We start from the raw sequence: 13,567 nt of genomic DNA, 5'->3' as shown, positions 1-13,567 counted from the left end.
AACTGCCCGGGGCTGCCAAGCGCTCTACACTCTTTCCTGTCCGACGAGCTCAGGGCCGCGTGATGGACTTTACCAAAAACGTCCTGTCCCCACAGCACAGTTCTGAACATGCACTAACTCTGGTCAGTCTCTAGAGTAGGAGGTTAGAGGTGTTCTCTCTCTACCCCCCCGGCTGCAGGAGAACCCCGGAGACACAGCTCTGCTTCTCGAGGCCCCTTCCCCGAGGACAAGGTGGAGATTCAGGGACATGGTAGCCGTGGCAGTCGGGGCTGAGATGCGCACGCACGTCGGAGCAGAATGTGACAAAGAAAGTGAGCGCCATTCTTCGGGGCACTGTGTCGGTACCGGGAGGCCGCCACAGCGGGGACCTCGTCTCATTCTCCCGGTCAATGCCACGAGGAGGGAGCTCTGCCAGGCTGGACAGGCGCGGCACTAAGACACCACCTGCAGAGGCTGGGGGCAGACGAGATCCATCTGGAAAGGGGGGTTCTCTCCCCGCCCTGAAGGCAGCTGGGTGGCGGAGAAGGGAGTCCACAAGAGTCTTAGGTATGGAGAGAGGCTCCAGCGCAGACTATTCACCTGTGGGGCCGCCAGCAGAGATGTGCCTGGAAGTGCAGGTGGCGGCGGGGCGGGGGGGTACCAGGAGGCCACTGCACCACTAGGTAAGTCAGAGGCAGGAGGAGAGGACAGTGTGACCCAGACGTGGTACCAGGCAAGCAGGAGGGAGCGAGAGAAGAAGGGCTGGAGTGTGCACCAGAGGCTTCTTTCCTACCTGCTGTGCACACACACAGTTCTCTAAATAAAACTAAAAGGCAGTTTGATCAGAAAAACTGATTTTTGTTTGCACTAAATTAGGGGATAATTATACTCCTTAATAAAATATGGTTCACACTTTTACTTCTGAGGCTAAAAAAGAAGTCAAAGGCAGGGGCGGGGGCTGGTGGGGGAGGGGACCTCCACCAGGCGGGATGGAGGGGCCAGGCAACCAGTCCCCAGGCTTCCCGGCACAGCCACTGGGTGCCAAAACCCAAGAATGCCCTCCAACAACAGAGCACTGACTTAAACCCCTGGGCTTCTCCAGCACACTGCTCTACTTAGCTATTACTGTAACTGCATGAAATGCCTTTTTTTTTTTTTTAAATAATGTAGCAGATCTGGAAAAACGCTCTGCAGCCACCTCATCTTAGGATGGAAGAATGTATAACTCAGAACCTGGACACAGCCCACAGGTGTCTCCTACTAAACACCTGGACTATTTGGGAGGCTTAACAGTTCCCCAGGGTGGCTGAAATCGCCTACAAGATTAATGTGACTTGTTCTCAACGAATTCAGGCCACGTGAAGAGAAACAGCCTCCGTGCCAATGGACACCGTGAGAAGCGCACTCTTCCAGCAGGAGGACTCTGACCCCAGTCCAGCTCCCATGACAGGCACCTGCTGGCCAAGGGAGACCCATTCCGGCTGAGGCCCATCTGTCACCCTGAGACGCCCACCCTTCCTGAGTGTCCCACTGTCCCGCCGCCCATGTAGGAGACCAGGACAGAAGCCTGTGAGCCTGACTCTGCCATCATCTCGCCCTGGACGTTGTCTAGTAATTTCCGACACTTCCCGGCTCCTCCACTAATGCCCCACAGCAGGCCTGGCCGGCTCGGGTCCACCAGCCTCTCCATCGCCACCGGGTGGACAGCGATGGTATCGGTGGCAAAGGATGCTGACTCATGTGCTCCAAACCCTGCCCGTCTCGGGAAAGGGCCTTCGTTTTCGAGAGGAGACTTGTTCCTCTGCAAAGTCCCAAAGACACCCTTGTGTTTGCACGCCCTTTCCAGCCAGAAAGACAAACCCAGAGCCTCAAATGCATTACGTAATCACTTTATGAAAACAGTGACAACAGCAGTGCCTGGTCCTCTAACAACTAATCGGTTCTTTTTGGCAAGGTACCACCGTCTGTCCAATTAAATATGGCCGGGGGACATCTTTACCTGATGCTCTCTGGGTACCAGGTTCACTTTCCAGCTTACTTTTTTAAGGTTGAAATAAAGGAAATCTGAAAAATGCTCCCCTACGAGGCACCACTGTCCTTTTCCCTTTCCTGCTTTGCTGAGGGAAAGGAAGAGGTTTCTCCATAAAGCAGCATAGGAGATTCAACTTGAAAAAACAGAACTGCAGTCCCTTAAGTGGCGAAGCAGAAGAAAAAGATAAAGGTTTTCCTCCAAGTTCTGAGATCCTGCTCCATGTACAGGAGGGGGGCTGGTTTCCCCTCTCGTGGTTAAGACGTGTTACTACCTGAACAGTTTATCTACCTACCTGCCAACGTGCCCACCCTACCACCAAAACCAGTGGGCTCAGCAAGGATCCGCTTTACCGGAATCATAAAAATCCCTGAAGCCAACCTTAAAACGAACAACTTGCCCAGTTCACCTCTTCCCAAGACGACCCTCCAATTTTAGTTGTATTTAACAAAAGCCACATTTCTCATTTTTTGCACAGCATTTTCTTCTGCTTGCAAAAACAGAATTAAATACTGGTTTTTAATTCCCCATTTCTGCCATAAAAATCATACATTATTGGAAAAGGATTATTCCTAATTATGATGGAATTTAAACCCACTTTAGACTTAAAAAAACAAATCAAAATATTATACAAATATCATTCTATGTGTCAAAAAAATTTACCATCAAGGGAAGAAATGGGCAAATTATATATTATAAATTCAAAACCAGACACCGACAGGTACTGAGCTGAATAATATGAAATCCTTGTGTCTGAGTATTTAAAGCTCAGTGTGGAAAGAGAAAATACACGTATGAGCATTTCCTTTGTTTCTAATTTTGTCTTTTGTTATTACTTGAGTATTTTGATTTAGAACTACAGTCTGAATGTACACTTCAAAATTCACCGAGTAAATGGTGAAGTATTAACGAAGAAAAGCCTTGTCAGGGTCAAAGGCAAAATAACGCACTTGGCTTCTACCCTCAGAAGTCTGAGAAATGATGACTTATTTATAGCCCCACATGCAAGTAACTGCAGGAGGCCGGCAGCCAAAGGAGTGATGCATCAAAAAAAGTGTTTACCCTCACCCTGGCCTGCGCCTGCCCTGGGGGCTGGGCTTGGTTCGGTTTGTTTCCTGTAAAAGGATAAATATCACCTAGTTGTTTTGTGCTTGCCCCTAAGTCAGGAGCATGGACTTGGCTTCTCACTAGCAACCTTCTTCCACCTGCCTAGAGAAATACCACTAGAAAATATTTAACCCAGGTGGCGCCTGGGTGGCTCAGTCGTTAGGCGTCTGCCTTCGGCTCAGGTCATGATCCCGGGTCCTGGGATCGAGCCCCGCATCGGGCTCCCTGCTCCGCGGGGAGCCTGCTTCTCCCTCTCCCACTCCCCCTGCTTGTGTTCCCTCTCTCGCTGTGTCTCTCTCTGTCAAATAAATAAATAAAATCTTTAAAAAAAAAAAAAAAAAAGAAAATATTTAACCCAACAGCTCCAGTATGCAGCAAAAGACCAAAGTTCTATAAAAATAACTGATTTATTGTTAGGACACTGGAAATTGTGAGCTTCTCACCAAACATTATAAATATAGCTACCTCGTTTTTAAGTTTCTAGCGCTACCCCCCACCCCCACAAACTCATCCTATCATTTTAGGAAGGGCTCTTAAACACACATGCATTGTCTGCCCCCTGAAAGTCAATCATGGCCCCAAATTCTTTGAAGCAATAAAACACAGGTGTGTGCTATTCTCTTTCCGACTCCCATTTTTGTTGCTTGTTTTCTGTTCTGGAAAATCCAATCATCAAAAGACAGAAAGCAAACATGTAAACATGCAAATTCACTTATTAGTCTCACTCATCCTCCCAAGACACTAAAAAATGGAGCCACCATTATACCCATCAGAGCTGGACCAGACCCAGAGGTTCCATTCCAGGACCGCTGAGGGGCTAAGACAACTCACCTCCTCAACCAGCCTGAGATCCGGCCTCCTGCCCACCAAGGCTGGGAGGGCTTTGGTTTTTACCTAAATGGACTTGGGGCTTTGGCAGTATGAACACTCACCTTAACCAAATGTCTAGTTCAGGAAAGATGAACTTTGAAAGCTAAGAGAACTAAGATCAGACCCATCCCATACCTGACTGTTCTTATATATATAATGAGACTAACTCTATGAGACATCTATGAATACCATATGGGATTGCCAGCCATCCAATTTTTGACATAGATAAGCTGGAAATTAAGGCTACCAGAACGATCTAGTGAAACTGAAGACCTAGCGACCATCTTCCTGACCTTCAGATGAAAATCATTACTTAAACCCAAAATACGTAAGTTCAATTAACACTGTAACTTTCACAAAAGTCATTACAAATGAAGTTAAATAGCATTATCACTATAGACTATTAAAGAAATGCCTTGAAATGTATTAAACAGAAATCTATCCAGACTAAATAAATAAAACCCACAAATCAGTAAGAAAAAAAAAAAATAGGGTAGAAAGTGGGCAAGGAGTAAGGATAAGCAAATAAGAAAAATCCAAACCGCCAATAATGTTATTTTCCAAGTGTGCATCCTCATCAGTTATCGAAAACATGCAAATTAAAATAATTAAACGTGAATCATTCAAAGTAGAATTTGGCACATACTGGATTAAATGGGGTAACTCGGAGCAGCCAGACCAGAAATGACAACTGCTTTGTGGTGAGACGGTGCGTACTGAACACCTGCATGTCACCTTCTGTGACTCACCTGCTCACGCTTTAATGTCAGGAGGGTAAGCAGCGAAAATTCACAGCCGTAGTAAAATTCACTGGGCAGTACTGAGTGAAACTGCAGGGCTCACGGCCCACCGCCCCCCCACCCCAGCAGCACTACTTCTGCATGTATTCTACCTGCATTCAACAGACATGGAGATTGTTCACTGTACACTGTATATAACTAAATAAATACATAAATAAAAATAAGAGAAGGAACAAAACATGGTCTCTTCAAATTATGAACCACCACACAGCATTTAAAAAGACTGAACCAGACTTAAATGTATTCACACAGAACTTAAAAACACAAATTCAAAAGGGGAAAAAGCAGATGCACAAGACTTACAGTATGATACATTTCTAAAAATTAAACCATCACAAAATGTTTTATTTGGGGACACACAAAAGCATATGTATACACAAGTAAATTAAACCCACGACAGAGGCTGCTTCTTAGAATAAGAAGGGCAGTGCTGATCAGAAGTGAGTATCAGCTGAGACGTTTTCCTTAAAAAAAGGTAGAGGAGGGGCGCCTGGGTGGCTCAGTCGGTTAAGCGTCTGACTTTGGCTCAGGTCATGATCCTGGGGTCCTGGGATGGAGTCCCACATGGGGCTCCTCGCTCAGTGGCAGTCTGCTTCTCCCTCTGCCTCTACCCCTGCTCGTGCTCTCTCTCTCTCATATAAATAAAATCTTTAAAAACATAAAAAACCTAAAAATGTTAAAAATTTAAAAGGTAAAGGAATCAAAAGCAAACATAACAAAAGAATTAACAGTTATTTATTGGGGGTGACTAGGAAAATGCCTCTTTTACCATTTTTGTCTTTCTTTCTTTTCTTTCTTTTTTTAAATTTCTTTCCTAGCATGTCTGCCTTCCTTGGTGGAGAAGATGCCTTGCTTCTAATGTCACATTGACTCTTGCCCCAGGAAAGCGGAACTGAGAAGTGCCCCAGCAGGCAAGGACTGCAGTCCTGCGTCTGTCCCCAACTTCCTTCTACATCTTCATCAGGGCTTCCTGCACTTCCATCAGCAACTCTAAAGAATTCACCCTGAACTCTAACCCCAGTGAGTTTTAATCCATACCATACCTTCAAGTTTTTTTGATTACATAAATGTCGTTACTCTGTTTCTACAGTTGAACTAGATGAGTTCCAGTTCCCCAGAGACAAACCCACCAGAAACCACCACACAGGTCTGGCTGACCGATGGAGAAACTTCTCAAAGCACAATGGAACACCTGTGAAGAATCTGGGTCTTACAGGTATACAAAAAGCAAAACAAAGCAAATGAAAAGGTAGAGTTCACAAAGAATGTGGAACTTTCTTTACCTCTATTTTAAAACGTCAAAAGAAATGCACTTGCCACATATATGACAAAAGGTTAATACTGCTAATATTCAAAGAGGTCTCACAAATTTGTAAGACAAAAACAGATGCTTTAAGAGACATAAACAAAAACGCACAAATAAGGAATCACAAGAGATGAAATAAAATGGCCAAAATGCCTCACAGTAGAACAATACCATTTAGGGGGTGAGAGCTTCATGTGCAAGATCTTATTTAACCCCCAAAGTGACCCTACAGGAGCAGCACTTCCCAAAAATACTTGGGAAGGTGAAGCATGTCCAAGATCTCAAAGCACATAAACTGAGCCTGGCCTGCTGACTAAAACTCCGGACTCTTGACCATTGAGCTTCACTGCAGAGATAAGATGACCGATGCCCTTGTTGGGGAGCATCCGAGGAAAGAGGCCTTCTCACGCACCCTCTCTGGGGATGCAATTTCCAACAGCTGGGCAATGGGCATCTACACCATCAGTGTGCTTACCCTATTACCCACAACCCTGCTCCCAGAGGAAGTGCACCCTAAGAAAATAATCTCAGAAGTCCTAGAAGGCACAAGTAAACAGCACAAATTTCTACAAAACTGCACAAAGGCAGCCTTGACAGCATTGTTGATGACAAGAAAAAACTGCAAACTCAAAAGTCAGTTGGTAAGGGCCTAACTGGTCTGGTGGCAGATGTATGCAGTGGAATCCCACAAAGCTTTTTCATACTAAACTGTCTGGGGAAGAATATATATGGTATGATCCCGTTTAGGTAAAAATGTGTACAGGACTCTACATGGGCATATGGAGACGTGTTCCAAAATTTTAAGAGTGGGTTATCTTTGATTGCAGGGGTCTCTGATGATTTTTCCTTTCCTCCTGCTGCTGTTCTGCATTGTTTGGATTTGTTTCCCAGCTATTCTTTTTACCAAAATAGGAGACCTCATGGAACACCTGGGATCTATCAACGTTTAAACGTAGAGAGCCTTGAACTCTGGACTAAGTATAAACCTTTCCTCCTGGGATTTGTTACAAAACTACTCACCACCCTCACTACTGCCACCAGCATCCCCGACAGGGAACTCAACCCTCTCCGGCCGTGCCCGGCTCCACCGGCCCCTCAGGAGCCCCTCCACAATCCCGGGCTCCCTAACCACTCCACTCCCCTAACCGTTCCGCTCTCCTCAGCTCCGCCTCCCGAGGCCTGAGGACAGACGAGGATGCCCACATGCGTCAGCTCACTCCCCGGCCTCAACCCAGCCCCAGCCCCAGGGCAGTCACAGCCCAGTCTCCGCGGCTGGGGACCCCCACCCCTCTCAGAGCTCCCCCAGAGCGGGCAGAGCGCGCGGCTCCGCGGCGCAGCCGGGACTCCACCTCTCCCAGACCCCGCGCCCCGGACTTGTGCGAGAGGCCCCCGGAATCACCGCCCCCCCGCCCGGCCGGGACCGTCCCCCCGAGGCCCCCGATCTGAGGCCGGGCCCCTTCCGGAGCCCTGGGGCACCCCCGCCCGCCCGGACCCCCGCCCTGCGCGCTCACCCTCCCGGCAGCGCCGCCTCCAGATGGTGTCGGTGTGCAGGATGCGCCGGAACTTGGTGCAGACCTGGGCCAGGCTGGGCAGGTCGGTGCCGGGGAGCGAGGCGAAGATCTCCACCAGAAGCTCCGGCGGCAGCTCCAGCAGCGAGCAGCGCGGGGGCGACTGGGGGCCCGCGCCCCGGCCGCCCAGCGCCCCGGACAGAGCCGCCGCGCCCGCCTCGATGCGCTCCTCCTCCGGGTCCGTGTCCGGCTCGCTGTCAGCCGCCGCAGTCTCGGCCGGGCCCCGGCGCTGCTGGCGGCGCCGGCATCCCCGCGACGGGCCCACACCGCAGAGGCGAGCGCACACCGCCATGCCGGCGCGAGGGACGGCCGCCGCGCCGCCGCCGCCCATGCGCACGCGCCGCCGGAGAGCCGAGCCCCGCCCCTGGGAGCAGGGCGGGGAGCGCCGGGCCCGCCCAGGAGCCTCAGGCCACGCCCCCGCGCCTCTCGGCCCCGCCCACCACGAGGGACTAGGACCGGCCCGCAGCGGGGTGAGCCTGTGGGCTTTCCGCGGCCCAGCCACCACCTGACGCCTTCGGGTCTCAGGCCCGGGGTCCCGCGCCTGGACGGAGCACGGGAAAAGAATGCTGCTTAAAATGGCACGATGGCAGCCCCTTCCCGACCGTGGACGTGCGCGAGGGCCCAACTCTCCAGCTCCAGAGTATGGACTGACGCCCTCCCCACTGCGCTAACCGAGGTCGCCGCGCCGTGGGACGCAGGCCGGCGTGACCGCCGCTGCCAGGACGGCCCGAGGAGCCCCGGAGGTTGTCCCCCGAGAGCCCCCCCGGGACGGCCTGAGGATCCCACCGGAAGTTCTCCCCTCCTTCACACCCCCAAGACGGCCCGAGAACCACCCCCGAGGATCCCCCCCAGAATGCCCCGGAGGACCCCCTGGAGGTTCCCTCCCAGAACAGTCCCAAGGAGCCCCCTCCCCAAAGTCCCTCCCCCGAATCCCCAGCACCCCTCCGGAGAATGTCCCAAGACTACCACCACGGCTCCAAGGACTGCCCCAGGATGGTGTCCAGGACCGCATAAGGCGTGATTAGGTGGCCAATGGAGCGATGCAAACTTCTCTAGCATTCCGAACCACGGAAGCCAAATAGAACCCTGACATATGGATATCAGGCCCCTTTCTTTTATCTAAAATCTGACATTCACTCAGTTCCACCCTTACTGCAATGAAAGGAAAAATCTTGCTAGCTGACGGATCAAAACACCAGCTCCCGCCTTGTCCATACTAGTGTTGTGGTTCTGCCCTAGTTACCCTTGTTTACTGTGCCCGGGGCACGTGTGTTCTAGAAGGTGGGGCCCAACTGGAGAAATGTGTAAAGCCATCTCGTGACTGTGGCTTACCTTAAATAGCTCACAACAACAAGAAACTGTAGTTAATTAGTTGTTTCCAGAGAGTCAGGCCCCTGACTGTGGGTGTGGTTATAGGAACCGCTCTACAACACAGCCCTGAAGCGCTGGAGGAATTGCCCAGAGTCTAAAGGGAAGCCTAGAATGCCCTGGCCAGCTCAGTGTTTCTGGGCAAGGGTGATCTTGCTAATCAGATAGAAAATGAATGACCCTGCCAGTTCCCACAAATTCCTCACTATTCACTACCGCCTCTGTAGGGAGGTCTCAAGGTGGGAGAGAGGGAATCCGGTAATCGGGGAAGCGAATCTTCTAACAAAAATAACAAAATGGTATGTCCTAAATTAAATCTTGACCCACTTAGGTCCACACAATTGAAAAACAACAGCTAACTGACCTCGCTGCCCCAGCCGGCTTTTCAGTCCAGCCTCCATGCTGGTTTCACAACTCTCCTGCAGATAGTAACACATGAGCAAAATCAGACTCATTGTGGCACTCACCTATTTAAAGGTATTTAATGGCCCCACTGACTCTTTATCACATCACACATAATTGCCCAGTCTAGCCTCCTGGCCATGTCTCCAGAGGAGCCACCTGATAATCCAAAGGTCATCCATCAGCCTAGTCACATCTCTTGACTTTGCTCAAGCGGTCTCCTCTGCCAGGAAGACCCATCTCCTCCCTCCGTGCCATTAAAGAGCCAACCCCCTTCCTCCTTGTCCCCAAATAGCATCTCCAAGGAAGGATGTTCCCCTTTTCATAGCACCATCACATCGTTTTATTATAAACACTTGCTGCCTTTGTACCAATCTCCCTAGATGTATCTCTTGTCATGTGATAGATATGCTAACACACATCGTGCAGTCAATGAGTGTTTACTGACTCAATGTTGAATGAAAAAAAAAAAAAACTGGCTAAAAGACTAAAAAGTGAGAAACATGAACCAAACAGATTTAGAGAAGCCTGGTGGATCAGCATTATAATCCAAGCTGGGAAGTATTTCAGCAAGCAAAAATGCCTGAACTAATGTGATAAATTTTTGCAGAATGCCCAACTAGCCTATGTGCTATGTTCTGCATGGATCCATAGGTTCTAAAATATAATCCTTGCCCCTGTTACATTTTTGTTTTCTTTTGTTTTGTTTCTAAATCTGTCTACCCCCCAGTAGGCAATTTTCTCCCAGAGGAGCTTAGACTTGTATTCACGTACAAAATAATTTGGTTAAATTTTTGTCAGAAGAATGGTTAAACTATTCTTTTTTTTTTTTTAAGATTCTATTTATTCATGAGAGGGAGAGAGAGAGAGAGAGAGAGAGAGCACAAGCAAGGGGAGGGGCAGAGGGAGAGGGAGAAGCAGGCTCCCCAGGCAAGCAGGGAGCTGGACTCAGGGCTTGACCCCAGGACCCTGGGATCTGGATCACAACCTGAGTTGAAGGCAGATGCTTAACCGCCACCCAGACTTCCCAAAATGGTTAAACTATTCTGTTTATAGTTTGGATTATGCAACTATCCAACAGTTAGGAAGACCTATCTATATCCGTATATCCTTGAGGGCAGGAATAACAGAAGGCTGTGTACAATAACCCACCCCAGGATGTGGAAGGATTGAATTAGTGCTAACCAGAATAGAAAGAAACATAGCTGTGGGAGCATGGGTAACCCCTGTTGTCAGGAAGGAACCCAAGGGGAAAGGTCTCAGGTAGCAGATAATTATTACACACTGAATCCTGAAAGCTTTGTGTGTCCTGAATGCTTTTATAGTCCCTTATATATAACGTATCCCATACAAAGAACACTAAAGAGGGTATGGTTGACAAAAGAGATCATTTGTTTCAACGCTAGATGAGACTATAATAATGAACTCTTTGTTATGGAGAACCGATAACATCTAAGGAGATAAGCAAATTACAGGGCAGGATATTTTTCTGTTGGTTCCCCGGAAGTCCCAGAAACTAGTATTTCTTGGACCTGAGTAAACTGTTAACTTTACCCATTCTAGTTCTCACAGTCCATATGTGAAAAGTGGCATCTTACCCACTGCTCAGAGGAAACAGCCAAGGTAATGGAAAAAAAGAAAAATATTTAAAGGCCAAACAAGAGGGCCCATAGACTCCCAAGAGATGCCTCCCTTAACAGTCCCATATATGGGCAAAAAAAGGAAGAAAAAGGGAAAAAAAGCAATCCTTGAGAATTTGCTGAGAATTAAACAAACAAAAAAACCTGTGGAACGCCGAAATAGCTGCTCATGCTCATTTCAGAAATAATGTTAGATTATGTGAGTGATTTGTGATGGCTTTCCCGCATGCGCTCGCTTGCAGATTTCTGAAGTTGTCCACCAGACACAGCCTCACGGCGAGAGGAAGCGCTGAAAAACGGTGCCACTCCCAGCTGCTGATCGTACCTCCGAGGAGCAAGCGAAGACACTCCTAAACACTGTAACCTATTGAGGGTCAACTTCAAAATCCTCCTGACTAAATCCTTTCTGAGAATAGTGCCTGCGGCTGCTCTTGAGCAATACTTGTTTGTTTACTTGTTCCAAAGAGCAAAGAGATGACACAGGAATGATAGGACAGCAGGCCAATAGTTGCCCAGACATCCTCGGGGCTGGAATATCTCTTCCAATCAGAAAGAGGAGAGGTGGGACAGGCCAGGCCGGCCTGGGGACCTGAACAACTTCTTGGTTTGACTTGTCCTCCATGTTGTGTGTGGCAAAAACAATGTGTCCTGCACTGCAGGTTAATGTTTCATGCCTCATTTAACAGATTCTTAGAAATAGCTAGACAGTATGATTTACAACCATGTCACGTTACTAATGCTGGGGGCGTCATGTTCAATTTTTAGTGGTTACCTTATTTTCTTCACAATTATGATCATTTCATATTATGGAAAAGGGAAGAGGGTCGAGTTATTTAAAACACCACCTGGCTTTCAAGAGTAATAGTTTGATAGTTTAAAGGCACCATGAGATTCCTGGAGAAAACATTTAATAAATTTGAAAGATGTGTTCTTGCTTTTCTACTTTATATGGATTATTTTAAGGAACAGTAATATTTGTTATTCACTTAAAAATAAATCATGCTATGCTTATATTAACTAGCTTAAAATAATTCATGAATATTAATTTGCCACTCTGAAAATTGTTCACTACCTCAGACTTCTATTAAACTGCAATCTGAGGGCACATGAAATTTTTCTAAGTTACTTCTTTGTATGTTAATATAAGTTAATAAATTTTAGATATAATTTATATATTATGAATATGCTATTCTTACATGGAGATTATCCTTATGAGACACCTTTACATGCCCACAGCCTTGGATGATTTCCTGAGAAACACATAGGGAGATGTGGTTTTATTTTATTTTATTTTTTTTTTTTTAAGATTTTATTTATTCATTTGAGACACAGAGAGAGAGAGAGCATGAGCAGTGGGAGAGGCAGAAGCAGGCTTCTCGCTGACCCAGGAGCCCGATGTGGGGCTCGATCCCAGGACCCCAGGATCATGACCTGAGCCGAAGGCAGACGCCCAACCATCTGAGCCACCCAGGCACCCCAGGAGGTGTGGTTTTAGATGCAAGTAGGAATTCAAGGTTAGGGGAAGATTTTGGCAGTCACTGTTAATGTGGACTTCAGTACTTGAAAATCACAGTGATCCTGTCCCATCACTAGCACAGCCCTTGAAGCCTATCCCTCTGTGGCTGTGAACCCAACGCCTGGGGTAATTTGGTAAAGCTTTATGGATGCCTAAGGGACTAGGGAAATATGAAACTCTCCTTCCCTTCCCCCAACCTCCATATGCCAGATAATTGATTTTTTTTTTCCCTCTTGCATTTGGAACAGTTGTCCAGCAAGAGAACAAAAAGTCCATTTCTTACAAAATAGCAATTAAGCCAAGAACGCAGCTCACCAATCAATACTTAATATCAAAAAAAAAAAAAAAAAAACCTCCAGAAAAGAAAGCGGCAAACAGTCCACAGTTTTTTTTTTTTTTTTTTTTTTTTTTTAGGTTTATTGATTTATTTTAGAGAAAGAGAGAAAGAGCGGGGGGTGCTAGAGCAGAGGGAGCTGAGGCAGAGGGAGAGAGAATCAGAGAATCTCAAGCAGACTTCCTGCTTAGGGAGTCTGACACTGGATCTCACAACCAGAAGATCATGACCTGAGACAAAATCAGGAGTCCCCCAGCCAACCGACTGAACCACCCAGGTGCCCCCGCACTCTCTTTTAAGACTTCAACCCTGATTATTTTGTTTGGCAGAAGGTAGTTCCGTAACAAGCACTGAATGAAAATTTTTTTTCCAATTTTCACAGAATAAATACAAAGCAACCAAGATGGTACACTTGGAGCTTGAAGCTTTCCTTTGGAACTTTGAAACCAGAGAGAATGTTTAAGTGCTGTTGATTCAGAGGTTTTTCAAGTTAAATAACAGTTACAAAGAGGGGAGAACACCTGACAGAAAGTGACACATGCACAATGCACTGTTGTCTAGTAAACAGCAGGATGAAGAGCTACAGCTAACATCATTGTTCTGGTCTGGGAGAGTAATTATACAAGGATCTGCAACATGTTTGGCTTC

The 13,567-nt window shown here is 47.5% G+C and overlaps 1 protein-coding gene across 2 annotated transcripts in view; it reads right to left on the bottom strand.

Annotated features, from left to right (window-relative positions):
- Positions 1-8,009, bottom strand: part of FBXO31 (F-box protein 31) — a 42,093-nt gene extending 34,084 nt beyond the window's left edge. Inside the window, exon 1 of one of the 2 annotated variants that reach the window (XM_078062675.1) lies at positions 7,603-8,009. In XM_078062675.1, coding sequence (XP_077918801.1) covers positions 7,603-7,990 — 388 coding nt within the window. In that variant the 5' untranslated portion in view covers positions 7,991-8,009. The remainder of the gene's footprint in view (positions 1-7,602) is intronic. The other variant, XM_078062676.1, reaches the window with a different exon arrangement.
- Between the last annotated feature and the right edge of the window lie 5,558 nt (positions 8,010-13,567).

Source organism: Halichoerus grypus, chromosome 15, assembly GCF_964656455.1.
Source record: "Halichoerus grypus chromosome 15, mHalGry1.hap1.1, whole genome shotgun sequence".
NCBI classification, from domain to species: domain Eukaryota; kingdom Metazoa; phylum Chordata; class Mammalia; order Carnivora; family Phocidae; genus Halichoerus; species Halichoerus grypus.
This window is presented reverse-complemented; position numbering and strand designations above follow the sequence as displayed.